Source organism: Excalfactoria chinensis, chromosome 2, assembly GCF_039878825.1.
Source record: "Excalfactoria chinensis isolate bCotChi1 chromosome 2, bCotChi1.hap2, whole genome shotgun sequence".
Lineage (NCBI taxonomy): Eukaryota > Metazoa > Chordata > Aves > Galliformes > Phasianidae > Excalfactoria > Excalfactoria chinensis.
Genome location: NC_092826.1, coordinates 141573592 through 141587443, shown reverse-complemented (window position 1 = coordinate 141587443; position 13852 = coordinate 141573592). Strand labels below are relative to the sequence as shown.

General features: G+C 44.6%; 1 protein-coding gene across 8 annotated transcripts in view; it reads right to left on the bottom strand.

Annotated features, from left to right (window-relative positions):
- The window catches only part of SMARCD3 (SWI/SNF related BAF chromatin remodeling complex subunit D3), a 90336-nt gene that overhangs the window by 45901 nt on the left and 30583 nt on the right, over nt 1–13852 (bottom strand). For 6 of the 8 annotated variants that reach the window (XM_072330181.1, XM_072330176.1, XM_072330180.1 and 3 more), the window contains 2 exons: nt 5767–5984; nt 2632–2674 (listed from right to left, as the gene is read on the bottom strand). In XM_072330181.1, coding sequence (XP_072186282.1) covers nt 2632–2674; nt 5767–5975 — 252 coding nt within the window. In that variant the 5' untranslated portion in view covers nt 5976–5984. Of the gene's footprint in view, nt 1–2631; nt 2675–5766; nt 5985–6110; nt 6301–13200; nt 13317–13852 lie in introns of those variants that run through there. The other 2 variants (XM_072330178.1, XM_072330179.1) reach the window with 2 other exon arrangements.

The window sequence follows — 13852 nt, the reverse complement described above, 5'->3', positions numbered from 1 at the left end:
CCTTAAAGCCTATACCAATATTTCCTGCTCTAGCATGGGAATTCATCACTTGCAAAAAGTAGAAATACTTGTAAGTATGAATCAATCATAGAATGATTACATGCTACATCACTGTGGTAAGGCCTTAAAAAAAAAAAAAAAAAAGAAATCTAACTCTAATGGGCATCACTTGCTCTTTTCAGTGGACATAAAAATGCCCCAGTGCTTTTCAAGTACTGGTGATATGGGTGATCTGGAACACCATGGTTCCCAACAATTAAATGTAAAGAGGTTCAAAAGATGTGAATTCAGCCCAGAATATACAGAATGAAGGATTAGAATCGTAGGGAGCCATTTGTATTGGGAAAACTAACAGCACTGGCCTTGCTGAGCCTAACAACAAGTTTAAAAAAAAAAAAAAAAAGTGCGTAGGAGAAGCTGCCAAATCTAAAATATCTGAGAAGTAAGGAAGCTAATTAGTCCTGAGGCCGTAAATGCGTGAGATGCCTTCTATGACAGAGTGAATAGGACTGGATGTGACACTGGATGGACTTCCCCAACAGTTCCGTAATATTTTCCTATGTGCAACAGTTTAGTAGGCTGGACTGTTCTTATGCGATTATACCTACATAAAATTAAGTTCATGTCAAATATCTGAACTGCAGCAGAAAAGCAACTCCATCCAACTAGTGACAGGCTCCAGTCAAAGCACAGTCTTGGTAAAGGAACCTGGAAGTCCCGCAGCTGGTTAGCCTTGCAGCTGCCTGACTGTCACAGCAACTAACCCTGAGAACTCTCGTCTTTTTCTATTGTTATAATAAGATTGTTCTCAGGAGTAAAATGTGTTCGGTGTAACACCTCTCCCCTTCACAATTCACAGGAAACACAAGGAAGAGTCTGCAGAATGCCAGTGGCAACAAATGCCGACTGGCTGAAAATCACTCAGGAAGTAGCTTTGGGAAGTTGGAACTTTTACCCCATGTTTCATTTCATTCCTTATCCACAGTGTAAATTTTCCACTTGACAGGACACTGATTTGCACAGCATTTCACTACCTCCTGAATGGTGAGAATAAGGAGGTTCTGATACACTTCACTGTGCCTAATGAAGTACTTTAATCCAGACACAAAATCATACTACTGATATCAACTGCACTGATAAAACCTCCATTACAGACAGGACTCTAGAAATTTGTGTTCTCTTATTATTGCATCAGTTAAAATTACCGGCTGATGGTAACAAAGGTAATGAAAGATGGGAAGACTTGGTGACACCATGGCTCTGAATGGTGCAAGCACCAGTGTAGCTTTTTGGCTTATGTGAAGGTAGGCTCCATCTATTGAAACTTATCATGGATTTGATAAAGAGGTATTAAGTCTTCTATTGCCCGAGAAGTTTGGTTACCCCTGTTTGAGACCTTTGCATCTTGTAAAGTCACCAAATAAAGGGAAAGAAAAAAAATACAAGCTTTCAAATAGACATATGTTTAAAGTGTCATCCATAAAGGATGATCACCTCTGAAAAACAATTTGTGAGACAGACAAGAAATGTAGCTTTCATTCTAAGAATGTACAGACTCTAAGAAGGAATGGGGCTTTAACACACCATGAAGACTGCAGGTAGTTCAAAGCTTTGGACTGCATGGTAGCCTACTCCTTTCAAGACAGCAGCATGAGAAAATGAATGGCTAACCCATGAGAGACTGTACTATCAGAGAGTGGCAGAGTGACAGGAAGTGAAAATTTGCTATTAGTTGTATCAAAAAGGGCTCATTTCTTCAATTGGTTGCAACTAGGTACCTTTGGAATGTCACAGAAGAGAACCCGGAGGTTGCTGTAGACTTTGGGTTTACACTAGTAGTTGAAAGGCAGGCTTGAAGAGGAGAGCTACGCACCTATGAAAAGAATTCTAAGCCCAGAAAGAGCAACAGAAGCCAAAGAAACTGGGACTACCTTATGATGAGTGTATGTGCTTTGAAGACTCAAGGGTCTTGTCCTTTGGGACCACAAAGGTTTTAGGGGAACTATACTAAGGAGGGGACAGAAGCAGAGAAGCCTGGGAATAATGAAAGAGTAATTCTTGTGTTTAAAAGGGAAGCAGAAGATTTAAGCATTGAGGATCAAGCATAGTCAGCAACTAAAAGATAGACATATCTGCAGAGATAAGAGAATTAATAACTGTCTGAATAACACAGGCCTATTAAACTCTGCTGTTTATATAGATTCTAAGATGCACCTGCAAAAATTAGAAACTGTCAGGTCTACTGGGCCAGGGAGAACTAAGAACAAGTCCAGCTCCTACAAACACAACTGCACTCTGAACCAGCCTCAAAAATTGATCAAAAACACCTATAAGCCTCAAAGGGCCCCAGCATCAAGTAATGTACTTCACAGTCCAGCACCACTGTCCATCCAGCAAGTGGCAGTGCTGGCACAGCTAACCCAGCACAAGAGGATGACACAGGCCAGGCTGCACCCCACAATCCCAGCCCCCGGCCCCAGCCCCAGCCTGGCTCTCTTGACTTTCACCCACTGCCTACTTACTTTTTAATTAGATTTTTAAACAAAAAGTGAAAGTCTTCTCTAAAATCCCTCTAATTACGCTAAGATGCTGAACTGATTGTGAAGGGAATAGGAAATGAAAGCGACTCACCCTCTGAGGGAGAATTTTGTCAGCCATCTTCCTCCTCTTGGCACTGTACATTTTTTAAAGAAAAAAACACGTTACCATGGTGACAGATCTAGGAGTAACGAGGCCACCTGCTAAATTATCCTGACATCTCCACATGCTGGTGCACAGCTGTGCATGCATCAGCAAAAGGGTCTCACCCATGCCCAGGACCTAGGACCCTTTCTCTCAGCAGCCTGGGGAGGTAGTTAGCTAAGAACAAATCAGGGCAGTCTGTTATGCATCTTGGAAAGAAGTACGTAAGTTCTTTGATCACAGCATCTTCTACAGTGCAGAGCAGCAATGCATGCAAGTACATGTGCACATGCCATCCACAGATGCAGAAAGAGCATGATGAAGGACAGCACGTGTGTGGAAGTGTGCACAGACACACCTACGCCCATGCACAAGGAAGAGGTGAATGCCTGTAAGCTGAATGTGAACCTGTTCAAATGCATCTGAGTATGCATTCATCTATGCTCAAAATTGAGTGACAGTGTTCATTTGTGTTCAAAAACACACATATTTATGCACCCTTACGTATACACGCTCATTTTAGTGAAATGAGTGACTTTCAATGCTGTCAGTTTATGTTTCCATGCTTGTTCATCATTCATGTTATGAATGTCAATGCAAGAAGATAAACGTGTGCCTGTAGTGCATATGCATAATGTGTCTGTGCCCATACACAAGCACATTTATAGATCTATGCTTTTAAATATGCTCCTGTGCTCGTATGCATACAGCCAAATTTGTATATGCCTCAGAAATGGTAGTGCTGGGAAGACTGCCAAATACACTGTATTTCCAAGTCTTCAGATTCTGAAAAGCTTTTGCTCCCATCAAACTGTCACCTCGCTTTCTCTAGCAAGGCCAAGGGGAAATTCAAGCCTCCCTCTTCACCTCCGTAAGTTGTGAGGCCTTTATCTTAAGTGGAAGATTAATCACTCCATCTGTGACACAGACAAATGAGGTAAAGACAACTGCCTGCTGCTGATCTGCTACGTCACAGGGATGCCCTTCCTCACAGCTTTCATCTAGGAATTCTGTCATCAGCCATGTCCACATCAAAGCTGCTTCCACACCAGTGTGGCAATCTCCATTCTTACATTTGCTAATCATAAGCCTGGCCTGAAATACCAGATTCTTCCCCATCTGCACAGAAGCCTAACTCTGAGCAACTCTTTGTGCTTGGAGGTGAAAACTACATCCTTCCTCGGGCAGAAAATTTATGCACACAGTCACACACAATTTCACAGATGAACAATGGCCCTTTTTCAAAAGTACAGAAATAATGGGACCAGAACGTGACATGGTTTAAACCTCCAGCACCTTCTGCAACTATGAAAATCAAAACTGCCCTGCAACTTTTCACAGGAGCTCCATCCTCCCAGAGAGAAGTGGAATACGCGCCCGCAGCAACCCCAAAGGCTTTCAGCTAACTGCCACAAACAAACAAGGTGACAGAACCCCAACAACCTGGCCCTGAAAAGTTTTCTACGCATCTGTTACAAAGAGAGATTTACCTGCTTTCTGTCCTGCAAACCTGTCAAGAAAGGAAAATTACACTTTCTTGGCCCTTTTTTCCCATAAAACACAGGGTCCAATTAATCCCAGAACGGGACCCAACATTCCAGAAAAGTCTGCCTGAAAAAATAGGAAAGTTTCAATGGAAATGACAGGGAGGTGGGAATGAACAAAGGGAAAACACTGAAAACATTATTTGGAGTGACAGAATGGCGGAAGAAAAAGAAACTTCCCTGAGTACCTAACATGCATTGGTGTAAACTGGACTCACAGTGGTAGTGATAATTGCTACAAGTGTTGAAATTAAGAACGGAGAGGGAGGGAGGAACTGCTTCCTTTTGCAATTTATGACATTGACTTTTAGGAAACAAACTATTCTTCCTTAATTATCCCTGGAACTGGTTAGTGACTGAAGTTTAACTTCGTCTCCCAGCTGCGGCAATATTTCAGGTTGTATCTATCCCATTTATTTGAGGGTCAGGCGTTCTTGCATGCAGTTTCCTGGAGGATCTCCTGGGAGGTGCTGTGGAATGCACATTTTTGCTAGTGCACGGGCAAGGCCTTCATGACGCACATGCATCTCATGCTGCACCCACACACATTCCTTCTATATTTAATTCTGTTGAACCTTAATATATTAATACTCTCACGACTTGTGTCCTTTCCAGATGCATCCAAGACATAAGCATTCTCAAATCTGGCTTGCTGACCCAAGGCGTATACACTAGACAGAGCTGAGCTTCCAAAGCACTGATCTTAGGAAATCATGTTTTACCCAAAACTGGGTATGATGATACCACTAGAACACTGTATGATCCTATATATACCCATAAGATTCTTGCAAAAGGCAGTCAAACCGAGGTGACTGCACCCTATCAGGAACTGGCTCACACCTCATAACACAAGTATGATACGGTCTAATCTGCAGAAAGAAATTAGACAAATATTTTTTAAGACAGAACGTAATCAGCCCTGTACAAAGTAGACACATTCATGAAAGAAGGTTCCTTAAAAAAAATAAAAATCCTCAGATTCTAGAAAAATTCTCGTGTCTCTCTCCTTACATGCAGCTATGCCTACAAAAATTTCCAGTTTTATAACCACTCATCTGAGTGACCATAGTACAAGTATTCACATCACCAACAAAAAAAATCTCTTCCACTTGTCTCTTGTTTACAAACAAATTTGTTAGCCAGTGAGAAGTTAGAGAAACTATAGAGAACAGATAACAAATAATACAATAATTGCATTATACTAGAAAAGTCGATAACTTTATGGGCTAAACGTGGTGGCCAGCTCTATATCCTGATATACTCACACAGTGAAAGCATTTTATCTGCAGAAACAGACTTTAGTAAAGGTTGTCATCTTTAAAGACCATTCCTAAACAAAGGATGGAGTAAAATTTACCATACTTTTTCCTGCTTTAAGAAAAAAAAAATATATATATATATATATAAAAATCTATATATAAATATAAATCTATATAAATCTTCTGGTTTGTCTCATTCGATCTTAAAGGTTTTACTTATTGCCAAATAAAGATTTTTTTCCTCAACTGTTCTCCCCACCCTTTCTTTCTGGAATACTCACCTCCTAGTTCGGCTCTGAGTAGCTTGCTGCTGCTGTTGCACTTGCTGCTGCACCTGCTGTTGTTGGACCTGCTGCGGTACAGTACGTTTTCTTGTTGTTTCCATCACAGTCTGGGGCATCCCAGGTCTCACAGAGGGGCTTCCAACATATGGAGGGCCTGGGGGACCCATGGGAGCCCCTTGATGGGGCATTCGAGCTCCTGATGGCATCCCAGGTCGCTAGGGAAGAAGCAAAACAGAAGGGAAAAAAGAAAGAAAAAGACAGTTTGTCCCCTGCTTTCCAGCTGCAATAATATTTGTCCACAATCAGACTCTAGCTCCCACAAGTTCCCCATTTTTACCAACCTTACATATAAGCAGCAACACAGAGCACAAGAGATCTGAATTGGAACTCCCTGGACATCATAAAGTGGAACACAGTGATAATGGAGACGGGGAACAGATGAAAAATACTGGACATGGGAAAGCACTCAATGGTCAGTAACAGTCAGGCCAGCTTACAGCAGATAGCTCTAACTCCTTACCAAAGCTGACATGGCATGCAATACACAGTTCACACAGGTGCAGTCCACATGTTAATCAAAGCAAAAGCAAAGTGACTTCTGCAGTACTCCAGATTTTGAATGGACCAACTGGATGCTTTGATCAGTAGGGACACTGTAACATGCAGAGCTGAACTACGGAAGCACTGCAGCAAAGTGTTTTCCATTGAAAGCCTTTGCCTCCACCTACACTGGAAAGCACCACAAGTTCATGATGTGACCAGAACCCTTCAAGAAAAGGTCAAGTCTCTGATCAAGAAGAAAAAGAAAGTGATGCTTCGTCAGCAGCCCCTGCAGGCATTCTGAAGTCCAGACGTTTATGTTGACTACAGCATGCTAATGGAATCTCCCTTTAGGTGAGACTGCTAACCTAATGCTGAACATGGCACTCAGCAAAGTTGATGCCATACTGAAGTTTATATTCCTCAGGGAAAAACACCGTTAAAATAATTGCCACCTGAAAAAAAGTAATTCAAAACAGAGGGAAAAGCTTAGTTTCCCTCTAAGAATCAAAATATTTATTACAGATCTTTATGTATCTGTGAAAATACGCAATGCACACAAACACATTCCATGCATTTGAACCAATATATAAATAAAAACTATCATACATAGAAGTCTTTTAAATTTCTAAACAAGGACAAGTGTAGAGTCCTACACGTGACAAGGAATAACTGCAGTATCAGTACAGGTTGGAGGCCAAGCTGCTGGAAAGAAACTCAGCAGAGAAGGACCTGTGGGCTGTGGTGGCCAACAGTCAACCAGTGGTTGACCGCAGGCTGACCATGGGCCAGCAGCGTGTGCTGGTGGCCAAGGAGGCCAACAGGACCCTGGAATGCACCACGGAGAGCGTGGCCAGCAGGGTGAGGGAGGTGGTCCTCCCCTCTGCTCTGCCCTGGGGCGGCCATATCTAGAGCAGCGCACCCAGTGCTGGGCTGCCCAGTTCCAGGCAGATGGGAACTGCTGGAGAGAGCCCAGTGGAGGGTGCAGAGACGGTAGGGGCCTGGAGCACCTCCTGATGGGGGCAGACTGAGAGCCCCGGGCTGTGCACATGGAGGAGAGAAGGCTGAGGGGGATCTCTGAGCAGTGCTGATGGGCGTCTGAAGGGAGAGGAGCAGGGGGAGGGGGCCGGGCTCTGTTTGGTGCTGGACAAGGAGCAGCGGGCACAGAGTGCAGCCCAGGGAGTTCCATCTGAATGTGAGGAGCAATTTCTGTGCTGTGAGGGTGGCAGAGCCCTGGAACGGAGCCCAGAGAGGTGGGGGAGTCTCCTCTGGAAATATCCCAAACCCTTCTGGACACCGTGCAGCCAACTGCTGCAGAGAACTGCCATGGGGGCTGGAGTGAAGGAGCTCCAAAGGTGCCTCCCAACCCCTATGGCTCTGGGATTATGGGATTCTATAAACCCTTTCTGGAGCACAGGAAGTTCCACACAAATGTGTGTAAGAAATTCTTCACAGTAGGGGTGACGGAGCACTGGAACAGGCTGCCCAGGGAGGCCATGGACTCTCCTTCTCTGAAGATAGCCAAGACCCGCCTGGACGCTGAGCTGTGTGACCTGGTGTAGGAGCCTGCTTGGGCAAGGGGGTTGGACTGGATAACCTCTAGAGGTCCCTTCCAGCCCCTGCAATTCTGTGAGTCTGTGTGACTCACTCTACAAATTCTTCTAATGAAACTGTGAGGCCATAGCATCTATTATGGATAAATAATTGGTTACAGGATATTAATGAGGTAAAAGTAAATATGACAATAATCTTAATTGAGCATTTCCAAGAGCTCTGCAAAATCATGAGCAGCCTGGAGAGGGCAGATGGAGACTGACTGTTTGCTGTCCCATCTGGTGCATAAACCATAGCCAGCAGAGGAATCTACAAGGAGCCAGGTTCATAGACAAAATGGGGTGGTTTGCCACACAGTGGGTAGCGAGTCTCTGCAATTACTTTTCAAAGAGAGGTTAAAGACAGAAAATATTTTTGGCTTAGAAACTTCTCTGAAGTATCAACAGTTGAAGACTGAAAAAATATGTGGGAAAAGTATTCCAGTGGTCACTAAAGTGGGATGTGTGCACCCCACGGGGTAGGCACAGTGGGATGCAGGAAGATTTTTTGTACCATTAAAAGTATTTTTTAAATTGAGATTCTTTCATCTTTGTCTAGTTTCTTTTTTAACCCCTGTTCATACCGATCCATTAGAAATGATAGGAATGCAAGACCAAAACGGTTTGGAGACCACTGCTTTGTACAGCGCCCTGTCTTTGCCTGCAGTAGCCATCTGCTATGGTTGCTGTTAGACGTAGCATTGCAGGCCCAGGAGAGCCTTTTCTGAGCCAGAAAAGCTGCTCTCGCGTTATGCTCCAACTTACATTTTACAGTAAAAAAGCACCTATGATGGCTGCAAACCCTGAGCAACAGTGCTTAGCTGCATCTCCAAATCAGTAACCCGTGTCCTCTGTAGTTCCCAAAGCCCCAGCTCAGTGCCCTCCCAGGTCATTACAAGTCTTAGACATTCCCTGTACCTGGATGCCTAAAGGAAAAGGAAGGAAGAAAGAAAGGAAATGATCACTGAAGAACCAATGGTTATAATTGGTTTGCACAGAGAGGGAAGGCTGAGGGAAGACAGTGCAGCACAGCCAGCCAAGCGGGCTTCAGCAAGTATTCACAGGGGGAACTGAGTATGGGTATGGCTGCTGAGAACAGAAGCAGCAGGAGGCAGCAAACACACAAGATGGAGGCTCTGTGCAGAGCTGAAAACATTTTCTCTCATAAACATTGAACTATGAAGACCGGTGGAACACAGCAGCTCCACCCTTTCCCACTTTCTGACCCAGGCAGATGCAGCAGAAACAAATGGCCCAGAACAGGCTTCACACTTGAGCTTGTATTTAAGATCTTTCTGTTGTCTGTCAATCTACACACTGTGGCCCTCTTCCAAAGAACGGGGCCTGCTGTTGCCTATTGATCATCCTGGGACATTTGACATACATTCAGAAGAGTGAAGATCCTGGGCATGGCCATCTTATGTTTCATTCCCCACGGAGGCTGACTGGCCACAGGGATCACACTGCAGGCCCACTGTTCTGATTCCACAAGGAATACTTTAAAGACAGGAGAATGAGATCAGCAAGCCAGGCCTACTCTTGATCACAGTCTGACATCTTTGAATTTCTTTCAGTTTCCTTCATTAATATATTAAAGTACTGAAGGGACAAAACAGAAGGAGCCAGCTCTAGCAAGTGCTGCAGCATTGTGGACAGCTCATCTGACTCACCCCTTCACGTGCCTTACTCCTTCCCTTAACTTCTCATACTCTCGAACCCTACATCATTTGTAGATAAAATATTCCTCACTGTGCAATGTACATTTCCCCACTGAAAACCTATCAGGCACCCAACAGATATGGAAATGTTTTCTCTATTTAAACCTTCATAAAAGGAGTACTTTATCTTACCTAAAGGTTTGTTTTGCTCTCAAACACACATGCAAGAGACGGCAGTAGCAGACAACACATGGACTTTTTCACAGTGTTGACATAAAAAAAAAGTTGCCATGATACTAAAGAGTATTGCTGTACTATTATGTCTCTTGAAAGAGATCTATGAAGTACCACTGGCTATGGAGAAGGATCTGTGTCTTGCCCAAGCTATACTCCATCACATTTGAAAAGCCACAGCTGTCAGGTGAAGTTCCCAGTGACTTCCCTCCCATTTTTAAGATGGGGATAAAGAAAGACCTGGGAACCGCAGGCCAGCGAACTTCATGTCAGCACTTAGGAAGATCACAGAGCACGTGCTTCTGGAAGCTACTTTAAAGGACATGCAAGACAAGGAGACGATCCAAAACAGCCAGCATGGCTTCACCAAGCGCAGATTGGGCCTGACCAGTCCGGTGGCCTTCTGTGATGATATGACAGCATCAGTGGACAAAGGAAGGGTAACTGATGTCATCTCCCAGGACTTCTGCAAGGTTTTTGATTTGGTTCAATACTACACTCATCTCTAAATTGGAGAGAGAGGATTCCAAGAACTGACTAGCAGATAACGAATTATTTGGATGCAACTGCAGCCAGCGGGTTGTGGTCAATGGCTCTATGTCCAGGTGGAGGCCAGTGATGAGCAGGTGTCTGTCTTGGGATTGGTATTCTTTGAATCATAGAATCCTTAAAAGTTGGAAGGGACCTTTAAAGGCCATTCAGTCCAATTCCTCTGCACTGTACAGGGACACCACAGCTAGATCAGGTTGCCCAGGTCCTGATCCAGCCTTGCCTTGAAAGTCCCCCGGGACAGGGAATCAACCAATCTCTGGGCAACCTGTCCCAGTGCCTCCCCACCATCACTGTAAACAACCTTTTCCTGATATCCAAACTAAATCTGCCCTTCTTAAACTTGAAGAAATTTCCCTTTGTTCTACCATCGCAGACCATGCTGAAGAGTTGGTCTCCTTCTTTCTGTAGAACCCTCTAGATACTGAAGGCTGCCCTCAGCTCACCTTGCAGCCTTCTCTTCCCCAGGCTGCACAGCCCCAGCTCTCTCAGCCTGTCCTCACAGGAGAAGTTCCATCCCTGGGAGCATTATTGTGGCCCTCCTCTGGACGCACTCCAACAGGTTCACATCTCTTCCATACTGATGACTCTACATCTGGACACAGTGCACCAGGTGAGGCCTCACAGTGCAGAGCAGAGGGGCAGGATCACCTCCCTGACCTACTGGCCTCGCTTCCTTTGATGCAGCCCAGGATATGGTTGGCTTTTGGGGCTGCGAGGACACACTGCTGGCTCATATCCAGCCTCCCATCCACCAGTATGCCCAGGTCTTTTTCAGCAGGTCTGTGCTCAATCCTCTCGCCCCCCCAGCTTGTATTGGTAGTGAGGGCTGCCTCAACCCAGCTGCAAGATTTGGCATTTGGACTTGCTGAACCTCATGAGGTTCACATGGGCCTGCTGACCAATTTCATCTAGGTCCCTCTGGATGGCAACCTGTCCCTCTGGTGCAGCAACTGCACTGCACATACTGGTGTCAGCAGCAAGGTTGCTGAGAGTGCACTTGACCCCACTGTCAATGTCCTTGTTGAAGATACTAAAGAGTATCAGTCCCAGCACTGACCAGTGGGGGACACAACTCATCTTCTTCAATATCTTTATCAATAACATGGATGCTGGAATTGAGTGCACTCTCAGCAAGTTTGTAGATGACACCAGGCTGAGTGGTGCAGTTGATACAACAGAAGGAAGGGATGCCAACCAAAGAGACCTGGACAAGCTTGAAAAGTGAACAGGTTTACCCATGTGAACCTAACAAGTTTCAACAAGGTACTGCTCTTGGGTCAGGGCAATCCTAGACGTGTACAGACTGAGGACAAAGCTCTTTGAGAGCGGCCCTGCTGAGAAGGACTTGGAGCTCCCAATGGACAAAAAGCTGGACATGAACCAGCAGTGCGCACTTGCAGCCCAGAAGGTCAACTGCATCCTGAGCTGCACCAACAGAGAAGTGGCACCAGGGCAGGGAGTGGATCGTCCCCTTCTGCTCTGCCCTTGTGAGGCCTCAAGTACTGTGTCCAGACCTGGAGCCCACAGTTCAGAGAAATGTGGGGCTGTGGGAACAGATCCAGAGGAGGGAACAAAGATGTTCAGAGGGCTGGAGCACCTCTCCTACTTAGAACGGCTGAGGGAGCAGAGTTTGTTCAGCCTGGAGAAGAGAAGGCTCTGGGGAGACCTCACTGCAGCCTTTCAGTACTTAAAGGAAGAGTAACGTTGTACATGGTCCAATTGTAATAGGACAAGGGGAAATGGTTTTAAACCAAAAGAGGGGAGATTTAGGTCAGGTGTGAGGAAATAATTCGTTATGCAGAGGTGCTGAATCCCTGGCACAGGCTGCCCAGAGAGCTGAGGGTGCCCCATCTCTGGAGGTGTTCAAGGCCAAACTGGAGGGGGCCCTGGCTGACAACACTTCTCACAACAGGGGTTTGGAAGCAGATGATCTTTAGGATCCCTCCCAACCTAAGCCATTCTTGAAGTGAACTTCTCTCTGATGGGAGAAATGGAACAACAGTGGAGAGGAGCTTTTCTGTGAATTTCTTCTGCAAAGGCTTTTCTCAAGCAACATCAACATCATAGTGGCCAAAATGTTGATGTAGATAAAAAGAGGGCTGCTGTCTGAAAATAGAAAAGAGAGGACAAAAACATGGAGAACTGATAGGTACAAGGAAAAGAAAATGTCAGGAAAAGCAAAGGCACCTACAGAAGATTTAGAAAGGGATTAAGCAGAGTTGGGAGTCACTGCACTGTGATATAGCACTGAACTGTACACACAGGAACTTACAGTTCTGAAAAGCAAAGACTCTATCCACCTTGGTACCATGTAAAAGGATTCTGATGCCAAGCAGTGAAAAACTACAGGCCTCATGTTAACTAATAAAGTCAAACATTTTCACAAGAACAACAAAAATTACAGAGTAGCTTGGAAACTAAAACTAGGAGCTGCCTTGGGTAGGCAACCTTTCTTTACAACATAACATTACAGCAGCTGCTAATTTATTTAAGGTACAAGCAAGAGGAGATATAGGTGATGTCTTGAGCTAAGAACAGGTCACTAGAAGCGTACGTAACAGCTAAGAAATTTAGCTGAGGTGATAACTGTCTCATGGCAACAGAATCATGATGACACGAATGGTTTCCCAACAGAGAACGCCCTACTGAACGTGCCATTTCCAAATGGACTCATAGAACAAAAGAAGTTGTAGACAGCTTCTCCCCTGCCCTACGATAATTACAGTTACGACCTCATATAGGTTCCTGTTTTTAATATCTATAAATCTTTTACAAATTTAGCAAGCAGAAACTTCTATATTTTCATTCTTATTGCTCACTGCCATATTCATCTTCCATTTTCCAAAAGCACTCACATCCTAGAAACAGGGTCCAAGTGTTCCACTGCTGTGACTTCCAAGTTCCATCTATTTTGAGAAATGTGCACAGCAACCCAAAAAATCTTCAAATACTTCATTTACAGAACTGGGAGCTGTAACTCAGGACAAAGCTCGGTGAACATTTATTTCATGAGTGCCCATTCAGAGCTCAGAACAACCAGATACCAAACCTCAAACAAGCATTTGGATACAAACAGTTCAAAACCAAACAACAAAAAAAAAACAGCCTTTGGAATTGAAACCAGCAAACCCAATGTACTGTCTTCGAGTTCAATAAATCAGATCACATCAACTGCAGTGATCTAATGTGCTACGGAATGGATGTGGCGTGAGGAACAACAGCCAGAATATGCCTTCTCGATCTGTAAAAGGAGCGGTTTAGGGAGGGGATGGAGTGCAGAGCTCTGCAACGTCATGGAGGAGGAGGAGGAGATTGATCAAGTCCTCACTGACTCTTCCCTTACAAGAACCAGACAGCAGCTAACAGCTGGTAGCATCAGGCAGGTCTTCATTTAAGACAAACTGCAAAAATTTCCTGACACAGAACACTGTGCCTGCTAGAAGTTCATGTGCATTCAAGAAAATACCAGCAAACTAATCTCCACAAATAAAGCTCACAGAGGTACTA